At 35.8% G+C, this 22,387-nt stretch overlaps 1 protein-coding gene and 1 pseudogene across 1 annotated transcript; both read right to left on the bottom strand.

Annotated features, from left to right (window-relative positions):
- Window positions 1-430: 430 nt before the first annotated feature.
- On the bottom strand, window positions 431-1,379 carry LOC125926395 (olfactory receptor 13D1-like; annotated as a pseudogene).
- Window positions 1,380-20,927: 19,548 nt separating this feature from the next.
- Window positions 20,928-21,893, bottom strand: LOC125926381 (olfactory receptor 13C8). Its single transcript, XM_049635777.1, has one exon. It carries the CDS (start codon window positions 21,885-21,887, stop codon window positions 20,928-20,930), a length of 960 nt encoding a protein of 319 aa, XP_049491734.1. The 5' UTR covers window positions 21,888-21,893.
- Window positions 21,894-22,387: the final 494 nt, after the last annotated feature.

The following is a 22,387-nucleotide window of genomic DNA, read 5'->3' as shown; positions in this document are numbered from 1 at the left end:
TTGACCAATTATAGGCTAATGTAAGTGTTCTGAGCATATTCAAGTTAGGCTAGGCTAAGCTCTGATGTTCAGTAGATTAGGTGTATTAAAGGCTTTATTGGCTTGTGATATTCTCAAGTTTCAATGGGTTTATTAGGATATAACACCATCAATTAAAGATGATCTGTACTAGATTTTCTTGGAAAAGCTTAATCTCATTTTTTTCTTATTTCTCAAAGTTTACGCTCACTTCTTATACTGGTTGTCTTTACATTTTGTAACAACATTTTCATGAAAGGTAAAGTTATATTATTGTCTTGAAATTGCTTTCCAACTCCTAAATTCTGTAATTCTACCTACAATCTTTATTTCTTTTGTTTTGTTTATATGAAAAACTTTTGCCTCAAATCTATGAGTTTATTTTGTGCATGAACTCAAAGATGTAAGTTTTTCATCCTTTCCTCCAGAGCCACTGTCTACTCATCATTTTTCTCACAGCTCCAACACCTCTGTGTTCCCCAGGCTATAGATGATAGGCATATCATTGGCATGGGAGTGACTACTCCATAGAGCAATCAATTTGTCAACAGCAGAGTCTTTGGACTTTGGCTTCATGTATATGAAGAGGATTGTCCCATAAAACAAGGTCACTACTGTTAAGTGGGCTGAACAGGTACAGAAGGCCTTTTTTCTTCCTTCTGCTGAATTGATTCTTAGTACAGTAGAAAGGATGAAAATGTAGGGGATACAAATTTACAATAATGGAATAAACAAAAATATTACATTGCCTAACATTATAGCAATCTCAATCAAAGTATTATGTGCACAAGCCAGCTTGACAAAGGCCAATATTTCACAAAGTGGTTAATGGCATTTTTTCCACAGAAGGGCAACTGTATTGCAAGTATAGTTTTTATCAGTGAATTGAGAAAGCCCAGTCCCCAGGAGAGGGCTGCCATCTGAATGCAAAGTGCCTTGCTCATGATGATGGGGTATCTCAGAGGGTTACAGATGGCCACGTAACGGTCATATGCCATCACTGCTAGAAGCACGCACTCGGTGGACCCCATAGTGTAGGAGACAGACATCTGAACAACACATCTAAGGAAGGAGATGGTTTTCTTCTGTGATAGGAAGTGAATTAACATTAAGGGGATAAAGGAGGACGTGTAACAAATATCTAGGAAGGAAAGATTACCAAGGAAGAAGTACATGGGCGTATGGAGGCGGGAATCTAGGAGAGTTAGTATGATCAAGGTGCTGTTCCCTAGCAGGATCACCAGGTACATCATCAAGCACATGACGAAAAGGAGTTTTTCCACTTTGGGGTACTCAGAAAGTCCCTGCAGAATGAACTCAATCTCTGTCCAGTTCGTCCTGTCCATTTTACTTTTTTATACCTGGAGTAATCCAGAAGAGAAAACTTCATGTGAGCATAACGCATCAGTGCATATTACCATGTGCAGATATCACTGGAGGAGGGGCACCAAGTGTGTGCCCACAACAGCTGGAGTGGTGCTAAGAACTCTGAGGTTAGCTGTTTGAATTTCTCTTCTGGCTCTTAAGGGAAGGGATTGAAGATGTGTAAAAATTACATTGATAGCTTATTAAAAATTATAGGCTTTTGTATTCCATTTGCTGGGATTATGATACACAGTTCTGAGGCAGGAAAGAACTATTTGCATCTAACAAACATCTGTTACTTCCTGTTCTTTGGACCCACAGACCCCACTTTGAATATCATCATTTTGGAGACAGTGTGCTTAACCTGTTCAAAATAACTATGTACTTGATTTTATTTCATAGCAGTCATTAACAATAACATTGGTTTAGAGTCTTGTAATTTACAAATACACTCACACATATTACTCATTTCATCATCACTATAATAATGTGAGGAAAGTGAAATTCATAGAGGTAAAATATATATAAAACACAGTGTGAGCCACTATTCCAGTCTGCATTTTCTGACTTTATATCACCCACCCCTTTTATTTTTATTTTTTTAATGTTTATTTATTTTTGAGAGACACAAAGCACTAGCAGAGAAGTACTCTCAGAGAGAAGGAGACAGAGGATCCAAAGTGGGCTTTGTGGTAACAGGAAAGAGCCAGACTGGGGGCTCAAACACACAAGCTGTGAGATCATGACCTGAGCCGAACTCAGAAGCTTAACCAACTCAGCCATCCAGGTGCCCCTCACCTGCCCTTTCTGAACAGCATGCTGTTGCCCTCTCCAAATTATGTGAATTTCCTAAGGAGTGAGAATCAGTCATCTTTTTATTTTTTATTTTTTTAAAAAATTTTTTAACGTTTATTTATTTTTGAGACAGAGAGAGACAGAGCATGAATGGGGGAGGGTCAGAGAGAGAGGGAGACACAGAATCTGAAACAGGCTCCAGGCTCTGAGCGGTTAGCACAGGGCCGGATGCAGGGCTCAAACTCACGGATGGCGAGATCATGACCTGAGACGAAGTCGGACGCTCAACCGACTGAGCCACCCAGGCGCCCCTCAGGCATCTTTTTAAATATGTTCTTCAGATTATCCTAATATTCAGTATGGTAGAAAAACACCTGTCTAGTGGAGTGCCTCCAAATTTTAGTATACAGACAAATCACATGGGACAGTCTCTTAAAGGATTCTAAATCAGTGGGTCTGAATTGGATTCTAAGATCTGCATTTATTAACATGTTCCCAGATGCTGCTGCCGCAGCTGTCTGCAGAACTCACATGAATAGCAAGCCTTTTAGACCATTTCTCTCCAATGCTATTGCAGAGTGCCACTAATGCCTCTGTTGTATGTTGGATTGTAATTAAATAGTAGACAAAGCAAAACTGACCATTCTGTGAGACTTGGAGTTAAGGCTAATCCTATAATCTTCTCCAGCTCTTCTAAAGATATCAATTTAGAGAGTTGATACTGTACAAAAATGGGTCTGCTAACTCTCAATTTGTAGATTTTATAAATGCTAATCTTCAACTAATATGCCACAAGGAAAGATGTATTACTTTTGCTTACAAAGAGAAAAGAAATTGGCATGTGATGTCCTAGTATGAGACACTTCATACAGTTTTTATCATTTAATCTTCCAAATAACCCACACGTTATTATGAATTTTACCAATGAGGAAATTACTTTGAAATTTCAAAGGTTAAGTTCAATGATTACTATCTTTTTTTAGAAGTTTTTATCTAAAGGGTGTCTGCATTGTTCAGTCGGTTGAGCATCTGACTTCAGCTCAGGTCATGATCTTGCAGTTTGTGAGTTCAAGCCCTCTGTTCTGACAGCTCAGATCCTGGAGCCTGCTTGGGATCCTTTGTCTCATTCTCTCTCTGCCCCTCCCCTGTTTGTGCTCTCTCTTTCTCTCAAAAATAAATAAGCATTTAAAAAATAAAGTTTTTATTTAAATTCTGGTTAGTTAACAGTGTAATATTAGTGTTGGGTGTATAATTTAGTGATTCAATACTTCCATACAACACCTGGTTTTCAATATCATATAGTTGGTAAATACCAGAACTATGATTTAAAGCTTCATCTTTATGGTAGCCCATTTTTAGCACTATACTACATTCACTTATTGATAAAATTTCTTCTTATAAAACCACTATTTAATATGATGCACTGACTTTCAAACATCCAACTGATAAAAATACACATAAAAATATATTGGCATCTTTGGAAAACATTGAAGGCTATTTATTGTCTTCCACGTATGAAAACACTAACCACAAAAATGAATTAAAATGAAAAATAAACAACCAAAAATTCCTTTCTACTTGTCTGGTGTGGACAATTAAGGTCTAGGGTGGTAGAATTTATTTGTTACATAAATGGGGAAAAATTAATATTCTTTTGTCTTGGACCCCTACAAGTTCAAATTAACACTTATAATTACTACAACACCATGTTACATACGTTTTGTTTCTAATCCTGTTTTTACCATAAACACCTTTAATTACAAGTTTCCTCAAACCCTTATTGAGCATAGTTTATGTGTGATTAATATATAAATTATTATGTGCTCTTTCTCCAGATAATTTTTACTTAGGATTTTAGTGAACTATATACTTGAATACAGTAGCTTTTCACCCATTATTTATAAGGGTCTGTTACATTACAGGAAACTTTTTCTTCTTCACTAGTCTTATCTATGTGCTATTTTGGGATTTTTAAAGGAATTTAATTAATATCCTGCTCTTGAAGATGATGCCTGAATTAATTTTTTTCCGTTACATATATATACATATTTTCAAAGTCCCACCAGCAATGATCACCTCAACAACAAAAAAATCCTTATATTTATTGATAGCATGTTTTCATTTGGAAATGATTTTAGCAGAACTTTTTATTTTACCTCCCAACTGTGTTTTAAAGTCATCTCACCATTCCATTCTATTAAGTAATAGAAAACATTTCCAGGAATTTGAATTCCATTTGCATTTTTCAGATTAGACCAGAAGATTCTCACTTTGAAAGTTGGTTGTTCTCCTTCCTAAAAAGAAATGTGAGAAAGAATGCTACAATCAAACAATTCATCTGTACGTGAATTTTAATAAGAACATATCAAGGAAAGAAAACATATTAAAAATAAGGATCCATGATGCAACTCTGGTTTCCCAGTATTTGTCCTAAAGTTGATGCTTACTCGAGAGATTCAGCTTCTCTTGGAAGTCAATTTAGCACTTATTTTTATAAACTATTTAATCCCTAAGGTTGTGAATCAGTATCTTAGGATTCTCTAGAGGTGAAGGTCCCAGACTTCTGCACATTCTAAAGACCCAATTATCTTCACTTAAAAAAAAACTTTCCCAACCATACATTTCTTGGAATATTCATTGAATATGGCTGTATTTGATGGCTTCTACAGAAGCTGAGGTTGGAATCAGAATATGTCCAAAATATCTCAGAAGAGTTCACCTTTACCCAAGAATTTGTTTTTCATTTTATTCCACAAATAATACGAGGTCAATCTTAATAGACTCCTATATAGTCATTCCACCTCTTTAAACTTTTTTTATTTTCAGATTTTTGTTAGTTCTAGACCTTGCACTACACATTTTTTCTTTATACCAGTATAATCATAGTATACATTTTAGTTTTTGCCACTTTATAGCAATATTTTTGTGATTTTTCATAGTCTCTGCAATATTCCTTTATTAGATTTGAAGAATAATTAAGTGGAATTACTATAATATAGGTACAATTTTAATAGTATTGAATATTTTAATTTGTCTCATATTTTATGAGATCTTGATGTAATGACCACTGATGTCTATGTATTAGGCTATCTAATCTACTTTTCCTTCTACTGAAAACTCAGAATTTATGTTACATCTCTAGAGATTAAGACTATAGAATGAAAGTGTGAGAATTGAGAGAATTTTTAGTGCATATGCCAAAAATGCCACTGAAGTATTTGCACAGATAATTTTTTGTGTATTTTATAGAACCAGAGAAGGTGTTTATTCTTTTCTGCTTGTATAAAACATGACTTTTAGCTTCTCATTTTTGTGATTGCCAGTTAGATTGAGCATTTCTTTTATGTTTATTTATTGCTTATATTTTCTCTTTTGTTGTCCATCCACACAATTTTCTTAACTATGTTGGTATTTTGATAGCTTACCTCTTAACTATGAACACTTAAGATTAACATTTTCTTCTTTACATTTTTTGCAAATTTTTTCGAACTTGTGGTTTTCCTTCTTATTTTTGACTTCTTATTTTAATTTTCACTGAGGTAAGATTTTCATATGATCCCTAAAAAAATATGAATGAAATTTTCTTCTATGACTTCATTTTTTTGTCTTATTTATGTAACTATATTATTTATGTTTAATGCATGGAAAATATTTATATTTTTAAATATTATTTTTCCAGAATACTTTATTAAAAATTTCTCATACCTTTCCGCTCCTTATTCACTCATGAAGTATTTTCTGAGCACCTATTATGGACCTGGCACTATAACAACATTGAGATGAACTTGGACATAGCTGATAGAAAAATATAGGTTCAGAAATATAGGTTCAAACATTTCAAAGATAAACATGAGAAGCATATTATATATCTTAAAGTTTCTGCCTTTATCTGTAATTTACATCCTCTTATGCTTAACATTGGGTAACATGTTTTATAATGGCTACATAGTAGTCTGTTATATTTACATTTCAAGATTTACTTAATCTATTCTCAAATAATGGGGATTTTTCTTGGTTTCATTTTTACTACTATAAACAATGCCACAATAATAATTGTAATATTCCAAAAGGAATGCTTATATTTTATTAATTTTTAGATTAATCTCAATAACTTTCATGGTGAATTATGATTAATGAATTATGAAAGGGGAGGTAAAGATAATTAAATGCTACTCTAATACAGTCATTCTAGAGAAACATTAAAATTCATTTAGAATTGGATCATAGAACTGGAAATCATCTTTACATTAACTTAGTTCTAAGCCATATGAGATGACAAAGACACATGTACAGTATGGTTGATAATCATCTTCTACCCCCGAACCCGGTGATGGTTAGAGCATTTTATGATGCCACACAGCTTGTTTCGGGGCAGTCCTCATCATCAGAAATTTCTTTACATTTAACTGTATATATAACTCTCTGTAATAAACTCTCATCTTTCCTAGTGGAACTACAAAAAGCATATGCTTCTTTTACATGACAGCTTTTTAATTTTTTTTTTAGATTGCTATTTCTGAGTCTTTTTCTCTTTATTGAAGTGCAATTGACATAAACATTATTCTCAGGCAAAAAAAAACCCCATAATTATTTGACATTTGTATACAATGCAAAATTATTACCACAATAAATCTAGTTACTAGCTCACATCATACAAAGTTAGTTCTTTTTTCCTTGTGAAGGGAACTTTTAAGATTTACTTTCTTAGCATCTTTCAAAATTTCAATACAATGTTATTGGCTGTAGCCACCATACTGTACATTACATCCCCATGACTTGTTTATTTTGTAACTTGAATTTTGTACCTCTTGATCTCCACTTATTTCACCCCCTTCTCCCCATCCCTCTGGCATCACTCAATATGATTTATGTATCTATGAATATTGTTTTGTTTGTTCATTTGTTTTGTTTTTTTTTTTTTGGATTCCACATAGAAGTGAAATTATGCAGTATTTGCCTTTCTTTGTCTGATTTATTTCACTTAGCATAAAACCCTCAAGGTCCATTCATGCTGTCACAAATGGCAAAATTTCATTTTTTTATGGCTGAGTAGTATACTATTGTGTGTATATTTGTGTGTATGTGTGTGTATATGTATCTTTATTCATTCTTCTATTGATATAGGTTGACTGTTGTAAATAATGCTTCACTGAAACTAGAGGTGCATATATCATTGTGAATTAGAGGTTTTGTTTTCTTTGGATAAATACCCAGAAGTGGAATTGCCTGATCATATATATGGTAGTTCTATTAATTTTTTGAGGAACTTTGATACTGTTTGCCATAGTGGCTGCACCAACTGTGCACAAGATTTCCTTCTCTCCATATCCTCACTTAACACTTGTCATTTCTTGTCCTTTTGATGATAGCCATTCTCACAGGTGTAAGATAATATCTCATTGTGGTTTTCACTTGCATTTTTCTGATGATTAGTGATGTTGAGCATTTTTCATGTACCTGTTGTTCATCTGTATGTCTTCTTTGGAAAAATGTCTATTCAAGTCCTCTGCCCATTTTTTATTAGATGTTATTTTGATATTGAGTTGTATGAGTTTTTAAAAATATTTTGGATGTTAATCCCTTATTGGTTATATTATTTATTGGATATATTGGAGAAGCAAATATCCTCTCCCATTCAGTAGGTTGCCTTTTAATTTTGTTGATGGTTTTCTTCACTGTGCAGAAGCTTTTTAGTTTGATGTAGTCCCATTTGTTTAATTTTGCTTTTGTTGCCATTTCCTTTGGAGTCAGATTAAAAAGTATATATTACCAAGATCAATGTCAAGGAGCTTACTGCGTATGTTTGCTTCTAGGAGTTTCATGGTTTCTGGCCTTTCACTCAAGTCCTTAATCTATTTTGAATTTATTTTTGTGTATGGTGTAAGATAGTGGTCTATTTTTATTCTTTTGCATTTAGCTTTCTAATTTTCCCAACACCGTTAATTAAAAGGACTGTCCTTTCCCCATTGTGTATTCTTGCCACCTTTGTTGTGAACTAATTGACCATATATGTGTGGGTTTAATTTTGGGCTTTCTATACTTGTTCCATTGATCTGCGTGCCAGTTTTTATGCCAATAACATAGTTTTTTGATTACTACAGTTTAGTAGTACAGTTTGAAATTAGGGTGCATGATGCCTCCACCTTTGTTATTTCTTAAGATTGCTTTGGCTATTTGGAATCTTTTGTGGTTCCACACAAATTTTAGTATTATTTTTTCTATTACTGTCAATCTCTCCTATTAGATCTCTTAATATTTGCTTTTTATATTTAGGTGTTCCTATGTTGGGTACATAGATATTTACAAATGCTATATATTCTTGCTGGATTGACCCCATTATCATTATGTAATGCCTATTTTTGTCTTTTATTAGTCTTTGTATTAAAAGTCTATTTTATCTGGGGTGCCTGGGTGGCTCAATCAGTTAAGCGTCTGACTTTGGCTCAAGTCGTGATCTCGCAGTTCGTGAATTCAAGCCCTGTGCTGGGTTCTGTGCTGACAGCTCGGAGCCTGGAGCCTGCTTCAGATTCTGTGCCCCCCCCCCCCCCCGACCCCTCTGTTCCTCTCCTGTTTCCACTCTGTCTCTCTCTTTCTCAAAAATAAATAAAGAATAAAAAAAATTTTTTTAAAGTCTGTTTTATCTGATATAAGCAGAGTTATCCCAGCTTTCCACTGGCTTCCATTTGCATGAAACATCTTTTTCCATCCCTTCACTTCCAGTGTGTGTGTACCATTATATATGAAATGAGTATCTTATAGGCAGCATATAGACAGGTCTTATTTATTTAATCATTCATCCAATTTACCTTTTTTGATTGGAGAATTTAACTTTACATTTAAATTATTCACATTTAATTTTTGTTAGGTATGTACTTCTTGCCATTTTGTTAACATTCTAGTGTTTTGTCATTCTTCTCTGTGCTTTTCTTGTTTTCTTCCCTTTTGGTTTGATGATTTTCTATAGTGTGATGATAAGAGACCTGTCTCATTCCTTTTGTGTATCTACTGTTGCTTTTACTTTGTGGTTACCATGTGGCATTAGTTTCCTTTCTTTACAGCTTAAAGGAATGCCTGTCACAATTCTTGTTGGCCCAGTTTAGTGGTGATAAACTGCTTTAGCTTTTGTTTGTCTGGAAAGCACTTTCTCTTTCCCTAAATTCTGAATGATAACCTTGATAGGTACAGTATTCTGTACCAGGTACATTCTACTGTACCTTGATAGGTACAGTATTCTTGGTTGGATTTTTTTCCCCTTCAGCACTTTGAATACATCATGCCACTCCCTTCTGGCCCTCAAAGTTTCTGTTGAGAAATATGGTGATACTGTAATGGGGATTCCCTTGTATGTAACAAGTTGTTTTTCTCTTCCTTCTTTTAAGATTCTCTCTTTATCTTTAAATCTTCACATTTAATTATGTGTTTTGGTGTGGGTCTCTTTGGATTTATGTTTGTTTGGAACTCTCTGGGCTTCTTGGATCTGGATATCTGTTTCCTTCTCGAATTAGGGAAGTTTTCAGAATTATTTCTTCAAATACATTTTCTTCCCCCCTTCTCCTTTTGGTACCTCTGTAATGAGAATGCTATTCTGTTCGATGTTGACCCATGTTTACTTCTTAGAACTCTTTTTCTTTTTCTGCTTTTTTGAGGTAGTTCTACTTCCTTGTCTTCTAGATCACTGATTCCTTCTTCTCCTTTATCTAGTCTGGTGTTGAAAATCTCCAGTGTATTTTTCAGTTCAGTTATTGCATTCTTTAGGCTCTGTGACTTCTGTTTGGTACTTTCTTAGATTCTCTGTCTCTTTGTTGAAGTTCTCATCATGTTCATCCATTCTTCTGAGTTTGGTGATAATCTTTATGATCATTATTTTGAATTCTTTATCAAGTAATTACTTATCTCTATTTCATTACAGTTTGTTTCTGGGGTTTTATCTTGCTTTTTCATTTGTAACATATTCCTCTCTCTCCTCATTTTGCTTGACTCTCTGTGTTTCTATGGATTAGGCAAAATAGCTATCTCTCCCAGTTTTAAAGGAGTGGCCATGTGTAGGAGGTGAAACATTGTGTAACCTTGCCCTAGATTTGGTTGACTCTCAAACTTTCGTGAATGTCTAAGCAAAGTGATTTATTCTTGATAGATATTCTTGCTGAGTGCTAAGTCCTCTTATTGTTCCAGAGGGAAAGATCTCAGTCAGCAACTAGTTTCAGGCTGATTTAAATCTAGACCCACAGGTAGCAATAAATACAGTACTATGAAACAAAATGTATAAACTCTGCTGGCCTTCAGACCAGGTAATCTGGAGACAGTTTCCAGACAGGTATATGAGCTCTTTTCTGGGAGGTACTGGCAAGCTATAGTGAGGCCAAGGGAGAATGCAAAGATGGAATTCTCTGGCCTATGTTCCCTGAGAGTACTTCTGTATCCTCTAGATGTGTGGTCATCCTGAAGCCTTCTCTTTAGGCTGAAGCTCCAGGACAAGTAAATGGGCCTTTTTTTTTTTCCACAGGAAGACTGGGAATGTGTTTTGGTATTCTGTCTGTGCAGTGCTCTGGAGGTGATAACCTGCCAAGAACTGTCTCTCCAGTTGTTTCAGACCCATGGGGCCCAGAAATGCAATCCTGTGTCACCAGAGTCAGGCACAGAAAGGGTGTTCCCTCTGTGGGCTATGCACATCCACTGGTTTTATTAGAGCTGTGGGAGGAAGCATGGGAGACAAGTACTTGGTTTTCTTCTCTGGCCCGGCATTGGGCTGGCCTAGGGGCAGAGCCCACCCACCAGCACTAGCTGAGTAGAGGGAGAGCACAAAAATTGTACCTGTAAGCACTAGTGCTAGCATGGTAGAGGGGGAATGCAAAAATATGCCCACTAGTGCCATTGTTCCTGAGTGAGTTCTAACAGGCTCCTGCCCCTCTGGCAGACACTTTAAGATTAGTAAATGAATCTCCTTCACATATGGTCTAGGTAATTTTCTAGCTGTTGCTTTTGTGCTGGATCCTGGGGTGAATGAGTCCGTGCATAAGCTTTTTAAGAGCAGTATCAGTTCCCTATATGGCCCTATGGTACCCCTGGATGTAAGCCCCACTTGTTTTCAAGACCAGATGTTGTGGGGGCTCATTTCTCTGTTGCAGGTACCAAGAGTTAAGGTGCCTGATGTGAGGCACAAACCCCTTGCTTCTCAGGGAGAAACTTTGTAATATCCCTCCTGATTGTGGGTCATTAACACAGGGACAGGGTGGTGGTGAGATTTTTGGTGCCACCACATCTCTGTCTCTCCAATCTTGATTTAACCTTTTATTCTTTGTTGTGGAAAAGATATTCAGTTTTCAGTTTTCAGCTTTCAGGTCTTTTTCAGAGGGAGTTATTTCATATGTAGGTATAGGTTTTTAGTGTCCATGGGAGGAGATGAGTTCAGGATCTTCCTATGCCACCATCTTGAGCTGCCTCCCTCTGAGTCTTTCTTGCACCAGGTTACAATTCTTTGTTCCTTCCTTCAGCCATTCCCCATGTGTTTGATTAAAATACTTAAGAACATGTAGTACTAAAGAGATTATTTTAGGATTATGAGGCTCTTTGTGGTAAATAAAGATATCTCTAATGTATTATGTTCTGGTTACTGGTTTTGGCTGACTCTGTAGGAGCAAAGCATTTTATGTCATTTTTTATGTCATTTAGGAGACAGAGTAAGGTGGTTGAGAACACTGGATTCTGGAGTTATGGACAGTCCAGTTTGTTAAGCACTACCTCAATGACCTTAGTGAGGTTGCTATACCTCTCTAGCCCTATGTTCCATGTCTGTATAATGAGGATCTTAAAAACTCCTGATATTGTTAGGAGTTAAAACTCTCAGAATGTTGTTATTCTGAGAATTAATGAGGCAATGCATTTGAAGAATTTAACATAGTTATGGATGCATAGTAGGTACTCAATAAAAGTGCTTGCTATTTAAATTATGTTGAATATTTAAATATGAATTTTTCTATTATAGAAAGCATTTTGCTCTGGAGTTGGGTACATATGTGTTAGGACCTCAGTTTCCTGGCTTGTACTTTGTTGACCTTGAGTAAGATAACTTGAATTGTAAAGTGAGTATTATAACTACCTTGTAAGGCTGTTATGTGATAAAAACTACATATCATGTTTTTTGGTATTTAATAGATACTCCATAGAAGATAGTTAACTTGTGTTTGATTGTGAGTTGGTGAATCTGAGTATAGTTTTCCTAATGTTGATGCTACAAGTAGTCACTCTCTATTGGTTTTCGTAAATAAAACAGGCATGTAATCATTCTGCTTCAATATGAAGCTAGAGCATCAAAGTGAATCACTGCCACCAAAGAATGGAGTCTATTTTTTGATGAGTTGGGGAAAATACAGATTGCTTGTGTGAGACAAAATTGTATAACTTATTGAATTTGATTACACAAAATATTGACAAATGATTTCTGATAACTTCATCTAAATTAGAGGAGGCATATTTTTCTTGATAAGTGTATTCAAGTCAATTTAACTCAACAGGCACATTGGCAGACGAAAAAGCTCTGGGAGACACAAATATGAGTAATGTAGAGCTCAGACAAGTCATGAGCTCCTGCTTAAAATGACATTTCTGCCACGGTTCCTAACTGGCCTTGCAGCTTTCACTCTGCCTTTCTTCAACATATTTTCCAGATAGCATGGTGGATCTTCTTAAAATGTGATGCACATCAAACTTCCACTCTGCTTATAGCTTAATATACATTCCAGCTGGATTTCTGTTCTGATTAATTGTTGCCTATGCCTTCCTTACTTATTAAATATTTTTAATGAGTATCATCTCTTGTCAAGGCTTAGTTTTACATTCATTCTCAAACTTTGAAATGGCCACAACTGGATATCTTGTGCAGACTACTTTCTAGACAGTGAGATTTGTCTCAAAAAGACAGAAGATCTTAAAATCTGACTATACATTCTCTACTTTCACATGCAGCACGGTTTCCTGTAAAATTACATGTAAGACATTTGGAAGAAGTAGGACTCATACATTCAAGGGTCAGGGCTGTCATTCCCATGTTCATATTTGAGTGCTCCAATTGTAGCCAGGTAGCACATTTTATTCCTTCTGGAGCTTTGTGTGTAGTGGGAGTGGGTGAGAGCAGGGTATGACTGGAGCACAAGAGTTGGCAGGTGAGCATGGCCAATTCTCTTCTCACTGCAGATTCCTGTGTCCAGGGCTACCAGATACCAAAAAGACAGATGCTGATACATTTTTATTTGTTGGGTACTATGTAATATTAATACAGTTGTGTTATATTCAATACAAATATTCTGTCAGTGGATGATCTCACCGATATCTGTCATATAGCTACTCTTAAAAATCTTGGATTCTGCATATTAAAAATCTTTAAAAAATGCATTCTGCATATTAAAATTTCTATAATAGATTTCACATATCTAGTTGCAGATGAACAACTAGTTTGTTTTTGTAACTCCCAAAAGAACACTAAGGGAACAGGTTGCTCTTTGGGGGTGGTCATGATTGTTTCTCAGTGATTCTGAATTGATGTGATGAGCAGTCCTGTTACAAAGTTGTGCTGATTAGTATGGTTTTTTATTTATCATTCTTTGTTTATTTGCCATTTATCATCTTACTGGTTCTGAGCTGAGCACTTAACTTCTGCTATATTTAAATGTTATTATAGATTATATAAATTCTGAGTTAGAAAAAATTCTTAATACTTACTGAATCCTACTTTAGGTGCTTCAAGATTCTCTATTTTAGTGCCCTGTCCTATGGTTTTCCTGGATTTATGTGACTCTGAAAAAGTACTCTTTGTTTCAAAAGTTAGATCATTCTATTTTAAAATCATAACATTAAGAGTTCCTTATGTTTTGGCTCCCTCCCTCTCTAACCTTTTTTTTTTTCTTCTTTTTTTTCCTTCCCCTCCCCCATGGTATTCTCTTAAAAACTGTTGGGGCGCCTGGGTGGCTCAGTCAGTTAAGCTTCCGACTTCAGCTCAGGTCACAATCTCGCAGTCCGTGAGTTCGAGCCCCGGGTCGGGCTCTGGGCTGATGGCTCAGAGCCTGGAGCCTGCTTCCGATTCTGTGTCTCCCTCTCTCTCTGCCCCTCCCCCGTTCATGCTCTGTCTCTCTCTGTCTCAAAAATAAATAAATGTTAAAAAAATTTTTAAAAAAACTGAGAACAAACTGAGGGTTGATGGGGGGTGGGAGGGAGAGGTGGGGGTGATGGGTATTGAGGAGGGCACCTGTTGGGATGAGCACTGGGTGCTGTATGGAAACCAATTTGACAATAAATTTCATATTAAAAAAATCATAACATTAATAATATGGGCCCTTAATTTACCAGGATGAAAGTGAACTATCTATATGATTTCATGTCTCTCGGGAGTCACAAACTCAAATATCTTCATGGCTTTGCAATGATTGTACTTGAGTAAAGCAAGTGGGGTCTAAAGCTACATGAGGGAGTGAAGACTGTGGCAAATCTCCTTAATTCTATGTGACTAAACAAAAAGCATCTGCTTTAATATCCCCTTCCTACTAGAAGTTTATCACTTCTGACTCTCTATTCAATGTTTTTATCAGAATATGTATTCTTTACCTTGTTTACTTATATTTTATTGACGATTTCTTGATGGCAGTGCAAAGAGAACTTTCTCTTCACAGAATAAGATGAATCCACTTTTAGAATTTTCCACATGATGATCTCATATACTCTTTTCTTTACTGTTTAGTTGTAACTAAAGAGGAGAAATGAATCTCCTAGGAACAGTCCCAGATTCCCTCCAGAAAACCTGTGGACAGAAGAGTGTTGTTAAAAAGTTGCAAGCTTACTTTAACAAGCTTGACTTTAGACTGTTGCAAACACATGGGATCCCATCCCTATGTAACCTATTTGTACCTTGATATAAGATAGAAGTAGGTCAGTCAACTCTTAATGATGTCCTCTGAGATGTAGTTTCTTGCTCAGGTGTAAATATCAGACTGTGTTTTATATTCCCATGGGAAGAGATTACCAGGCTATGAGATAACAAATAAAACAGAAACAAGGTCTTCCTAGGTCGGTTGGCCTCTTTGGATCCCCCATGTTTTGCATAATTAGAGGTCATATAGTGCTGGAAATTGTGTCCTTTGGTATTTTCTAAAGAGATAGATAGGAAGGTCTTCTGGCAGCCAGAAACACTGAGATACATGATGGAGTGATGAAAAATGTTTGAAATTTGTAGTCTGTTTAGCTGTTCTCTAATCCCCACTGTGCCACTTCCGAGCTATATGACCTAGGAAATTTGTGTAATTTTTCTTGGACTACACATTCCTGGTTATAGTTGAACTTCTCCCTATTCCTCTGGCTCCTTGGTTTTTCAAACTAAGACCCTTTTTTCTAGAGTGAGGAAGCTCTGTAAAATGTGGGTAAATAAGCTGGTACGTTTAATCTTTAAGACAAATGAAAAACACTGAGGTTCAGAGAAGTTAAACTACTTGCATAGGCTAAAGGATTAGTAAGGTGGATGTGGAGGTGAGATTCCAAGCTAAATAGTTTGCATATTCCATATGCTGTCTATTAGTTTCTTCCTCTTTTGATAAACTGAAAATTCTTACGCCCTAAAAATTCATCTTCCCTGAAGTGCATCACACTGAAAACTCATGACCTTAGGTTTCTTCAGCAGTTTTCTGGTTGGTTAATACACTTGGTTCCTGGTGATATCATCTGTTACCTGTAAGTATGGGGATCATTGAGTTCCTAAGGAGGATGATGCAATACTGGGCTCAAGACAAAGTCAAAATATTATCCACTCTTATTCATTGCCTTTGGCACAATCATCGAAAGCTTGATCACCATAACCTGCTGAATTCACCTATATATACAGCTAACAACTTTGGGGAAATTCTAAGGCTAAATCCAATTAGAATATCTTACCCTTCTTGCTCTCTAATATCTTTGAATTAGTTTTCCTCATTCAGAAGCAACTGAACTTCAAGATATTTCCCTTATGACTAGTAGGAAATAAGAAAATATATGTCTTTATAATCAAGACTGTGGTTGAAAACTAGTTTTCCCACTTCGCATCTGTATGATCTTAACTTCTGTGTGTCTTAGTCTTTTCATCTATAAATTAAGAACAAGAAGATATATCTTTCAAGATTATTGTGAATATTTAGTAAGAAATAATAACCTGTGGATATATAGCACAATGCCGTGCACATTGACTTTGCATTAAAAATTGCTTACGTTGTTCCATGTCCTTATCTTCCTTTTCTTTTTGTTTCCTTCTTTCTCTAGCCAAGTTTCCTATAAGAATTTAAGTATAAACCTTTCCCTCAAAAAACCTGCTCTTTCTATATCTGGTAAATTTTATTTTATTATTTATTTTATTTTTTATTTTTTAAAATGTACATCCAAATTAGTTAGCATATAGTGCAACAATGATTTCAGGAGTAGATTCCTTAGTGCCCCTTACCCATTTAGCCCATCCCCTCTCCACAACCCCCTCACCAGTAACCCTCATTTTGTTCTCCATATTTATGAGTCTCTTCTGTTTTGTCTCCCTCCCTGCTTTTATATTATTTTTGTTTCTCTTCCCTTATGTTCATCTGTTTTGTCTCTTAAAGTCCTCATATGAGTGAAGTCATATGATTTTTGTCTTTCTCTGACTGACTAATTTCACTTAGCATAATACCCTCCAGTTCCACCCACGTAGTTGCAAATGGCAAGGTTTCATTCTTTTTGATTGCCGAGAAATACTCCATTGTATATATATATACACCACATCTTCTTTATCCATTCATCCATTGATGGACACTTGGGCTCTTTCCTTACTTTGACTATTGTTGATAATGCTGCTATAAACATGGGGGTGCATTTGTCCCTTCGAAACAGCACACCTGTATCCGTGGATAAATGCCTAGTAGTACAATTGCTGGGTCGTAAGGCAGTTCTATTTTTAGTTTTTTGAGGAACCTCCATACTATTTTCCGCAGTGGCTGCACCAGCTTGCATTCCCACCAACAATGCAAAAGAGATCCTCTTTCTCCGCATCCTTGCCAACATCTGTTGTTGCCTGAGCTGTTAATGTTAGCCATTCTGACAAGTGTAAGGTGGTATCTGATTGTGGTTTTGATTTGTATTTCCCTGATGATGAGTGATGTGGAGCATTTTTTCATGTGTTGGTTGGCCATCTGGATGTCTTCTTTGGAGAAGTGTCTATTCATGTCTTTTGCCCATTTCTTCACTGGATTATTTGTTGTTTTGGGTGTTGAGTTTGATAAGTTCTTTATAGATTTTGGATACTAACCCTTTATCTGTTATGTCATTTGCAAATATCTTCTCCCATTCTGTCGGTTGCCTTTTAGTGTTGCTGATTGTTTCCTTCGCTGTGTGGAAGCTTTTTATTTTGATGAGGTCCCAGTAGTTCATTTTTGCTTTTGTTTCCCTTGCCTCCGGAGACGTGTTGAATAAGAAGTTGCTGTGGGCGAGGTGGAAGAGGTTTTGCCTCTCTTACTTTCCCCTTTGCTCATTTATTTTGTTTCTTAAATTCCACATATGAGTGAAATCATATTTTTCTTTCTGACTGACTTATTTCACTTAGCATAATACACTCTAGTTGCATCCATGTTGTTGCAAATGGCAAAATTTTATTCTTTCTGATGGCTGGGTAGTAATCCATTATATATATTTATACTATATATATATATATATATATATATATATATATATATATATCTTATTTATCCATTCATTAGTTGATACAGATAGATTTGGGGTCTTTCCAGAATACAGACTTTTCAATATAATTTCTTTGAACTTTGTTGATTTTTACTTTTGGTCTAATAAAATATCAAATTTTGTATATGTTCTATATGTGCTTTGGAAGAATGTGTATGCCATTGTAGTTGGCTTGTTAAGCTTGTTAATTCTGTTGTTCAAATCAAAGACTTATCTCTCACATTCTGGTTGTGGCTGCAGATATTTCTACATTTCTGGATCTAATATCTTTCTTCTGTACAGTTGGAGAAATATTAGATCATTAAAGAGTTATCCTGAGGACCCAATAGTATGATCTTGATAAAGAATTTGAAAACTATATGTGTCCTCTTGAAATTGTTTTTTTTTCATTCTGATATTTACTTACTTCTGCATTAATTTAATAAGTTTATAGAAATAGTGTACTATGCCAGACATAAAGCTTAGGTGGGTGCTAGATATGTATTAGTGGGGAAAAAAAAGTTATACTTCTATTTTTCTCAAAGTTCTAAGTTTATCCTTTCTCACAAGTATTTAGGGTTGGTGAACCACTCAATGTTCTCCTTTCATATGAGTATATGACTTTTACTATGTTATTTTAGAATATACTAAAGAGACCTTCATAGTAATCTACATTTTAGAAACAAGAAAGCAACTGCAGAAGAAATACAAATGTCTTGCCCAGTACCTTCTGTTATTTATTTGTGTATGGGAATCATAGTCTGACCAAATACACTATTTATGCTCTAATTCACTACATTTCTCAAGCAGAGAATTGCATATTTTACTGCTCTTAAAGATACCTAGACTGAACACTTGACTCATGAGTATTCATTTACTGAAAGTAAAAGCTGAGTGACAGATTCAAACCTCTGAGGAGGTGGCACTCGTAGGCTGCTGATTCTGGGTTATAGAGAAGAAATGAAAACTGAAACCAATATTGGAAGCAGCTAAGGAGCTGCCATTGTCATGGTGAAGAACCCTATCTGGAATGATGCTGACAGGAAGAAGAAAAGAGTAGGGAAACTCAAGGCCCTTATCATCAGCCAGCCTCCCATTCTCCAGTAACTCTTTAGCAAGAATTTAACAGAAACCAGCTAGCAGGGGCTCTGGGTTGGCTCAGTCAGTTAAGCATCGGACTCTTTAGTTCAGCTCAGATCTTCATCTCAGGGTTGTGAGTTCAATCCTTGCATTGGTCTCCATGCTCAGCGTGGAGCCTATGTAAAAAGAAAAAAAAAGCTAGCTAGCAGAGGAGAAAGTGGTTTTTAGTGACCCAGTCCTAATTCACAAAACAGAGCATAGAAAAGTGGATTTGAAGTTGAGAGACAATGGTTTAATGGCATTAAAATTCCTCCATAAAAAATAAGGATGAAAAATGTGCACTTGCTCAAAGCTTTCTGACCTATTAAAGTTCACTCAACACTAGTAATAATAAAACAACTAATGTTTATTGGATGTTTAGGATATTCCAGGCACTATTTAGCACTATGAATGAATTAATCTTCTGAAGTAACATTAATTACCCATTAACAGGAAAGGAAGACATTATGGGCTTACTCTTAGAATTTAAAAGTAGCTATAGTCTTACTTTAGATTTGCGTTCTATATTTCAAATCCCATAGACTCTTCAAAGGACTAGATAAAAGGAGTGCTTTCTTCTATTGACATATCTCACTCAATTGTTTCAATGGAAATGGGGCTTCTGTACTCACACTGGCACTGCCCCACACGGCTGCACTCTTCAGTCGATAGAGATCATCTCAGTTTTGGGCCGTCTTTGTCTTTTCAACACCAAAACTCTATAGCTCTGTAGTTTATTGAGCGACTTAACTCCTTTCCTTTTGCTATGTCTTATCTTTTTATTGAAACTTTTGTTGAGCGACTTGACTCCTTTCCTTTTGCTATGTCTTATCTTTTTATTGAAACTTTTGTTAATTACCAGTTCTGTCTAGTTCTCCTACTGCTTGGGAACTATGTGATCCAATGCAGAGTAGGAAAGAAGTTCTCATTGCAACCTGGTCTCTTGTCAAAGTCCAAGAGGAACTATGCTACCACATCACCTCTATTTTATTCTGTTAAAACTTAGGATGCATTCCCAAGGGACTCTATTAGTTACTTTAGACTCATTATGTACCAAATCCAGAAAAGTTATGGTAGCTAGTTAAAAAAACCTCTTCCTCTACATTATAATACACATCACATAGAAAATAAAAGGTAATATTTTAACAAAGCCAATATAGTTTATTTAGAAAATATTACATTGAATCAGCTTCATTTTTGAATAACCTTTGTTACGTCAGATATGACAGATACACATTTCTACTCTTACACAAGATACAGTTCATTTATTTATTAAAATAAGTAACTGTATATATTGGGCATCTGTTATGTGCTAGGCTCTATTCTGGTCTTTGGGATGCTACGGGGTAATAAACAGACAAGTTTTTACTCTCAGTGAGCTTATATAATGGACACAGACAGTAACAAATGAGTAAATTAAAAATCAATATATAATATGCCATGTGCCAATTAATATTCCTTTTGCATAATTAATTAAAAGTGTACTTATTTTAGGTTACAGAATATTTTTAGTACACTTTTTTTTACTGAATGTTTACTTCTTTATTACATATTTCTGTTTCAGTATTGTTTTTTCTTTAATTTTTTACTTTAATTCCAGTTAGTTAACACAGTGTTATATTAATGTCAAGCGATTTTAGTCTACCTTTTGCCTGTGTTATTTTCTAAACATTTAAGAGTGACTGTATTTTGCTGGAGATTCCTAAGAGATTTTCGCATTTTGCATTTACATAATAGTATTTTTTAAAACCACAAGCATGTTTTATTTCTGCAGTTAAAACGAAAAGCTAATAGTAACAACATCCACCAAAATATTTCTGTCAGATGATTTTGAATGCCACATGGTAAATTTGTTTTCACATAGTAATGTTCTCTTTTCAAATTTTGTGTCTGCAGCAGCTTTGGGTACTGAGTCACATAGTGTAAATCTGTACTCAGATTCCATCAGAGTTTTTTCTACCTACCATGTTCTTCACTGCAGCCTTTACATCCTTGTTCCTCAGACTATAGATGAGAGGATTGAGCATGGGGGCCATTACTCCATAGAAGAGAGAGATGAGGGCCTCAATGATGTCTTGATTATCAGCATCAACAGAACTTTTAGACTTGGGCTTTGCGTACATGAAGAAGATAGTTCCATAGAATATAATCACTACTGTTAGGTGGGTGGAGCAGGTGGAGAAGGCCTTACGTTTTCCTTCGGTGGAGGGGATCCTCAATATAGTGGTGACAATAAAAATGTAAGAGATAGAAATTACTAGCAGTGGAATAACCAGAACAATCAGATTTGACCCTGCCATGCTGATCACATTGGTTGAAATATCAGCACAAGCCAGTTTTAGGATAGCTAGAATTTCACAGACAAAATGGTTAATGACATTACTAGTACAGAATGGTAACTGCATTGCGAGAGATGTCTGCACCACTGAGTCCACAAGCCCAGTGACCCAGGATCCAGCTGCCATGGGCAGGTAGGCATTTTTACTCATGATGACAGAGTATCTCAGTGGGTAGCAGATGGCTACATAGCGGTCGAGTGCCATCATGCCTAGAAGCACACACTCTGTGGCCCCCATGGCAAAGGAGAGAAACATTTGCACCATGCACCCAGAGAAGGAAACCCTTTTCCTTCCTGTCAGAAAACTGTCAAGAATTAGTGGGACAGAGGAGCTTGTGTAACAAATGTCCAGGAAGGAAAGATTACAGAGGAAGAAATACATGGGGGTGTGCAAATGAGAATCACAGATGATTACTGAGATAAGGATTCCATTTCCCAGAAGGATCATCAGGTACATCCACAAAACTAGCACAAAGAAAACTGTCTGGAGCTTTGGGTGGGCAGAAAGCCCAACAAGGACAAATTCTGTCAGCATGGAATCATTGGTCCTTTCCATATTACATATATCCCTTCTCCAATAGCACTCTATGGATGATAGGATAGAAATTTGTTAATACAGTATCTGCAAGAGCTACCTCTTTTAAGAATCATATTCTGTGTCACTGCAGTTCTATATTTGGGTATAACAATATAACTCTGGGGCAGCTTTCTCACTCTAAACTCAGGCCACTAGAGCAGAATCCTAACCTGATTATCTCAGGGTTAAGAGAGAGTACATTTGATTATAGGACATTTGGATCCCAAACCAGTTTATGGCTGTTCCAACTAGTTCTGCCTCTTAACATACTGACTGCACACCAATTTAGTGTCTATAGTCTGGATGCAGTAGAGAGATGTAGTTTGATTGACAGTCTTTTCTGCAGTGTTTTAAGTTTTGAATTAGAGGTCAATATTTTACATGCAGAAGATATGGTATAAAAAAATCTACATTTTCAGCCTGTCTTCAAATAAATTATAATATTTAAAAACATTACACCTATTACCATGATGGAGCTC

Source organism: Panthera uncia, chromosome D4 (assembly GCF_023721935.1).
Source record: "Panthera uncia isolate 11264 chromosome D4, Puncia_PCG_1.0, whole genome shotgun sequence".
In the NCBI taxonomy this organism is placed as follows: Eukaryota; Metazoa; Chordata; class Mammalia; order Carnivora; family Felidae; genus Panthera; species Panthera uncia.
This window is presented reverse-complemented; position numbering and strand designations above follow the sequence as displayed.

Excerpts from the sequence above, each read along its gene's own strand:
- LOC125926381 (XM_049635777.1), bottom strand. The coding sequence starts at position 21,887 with ATGGAAAGGACCAATGATTCCATGCTGACAGAATTTGTCCTTGTTGGG.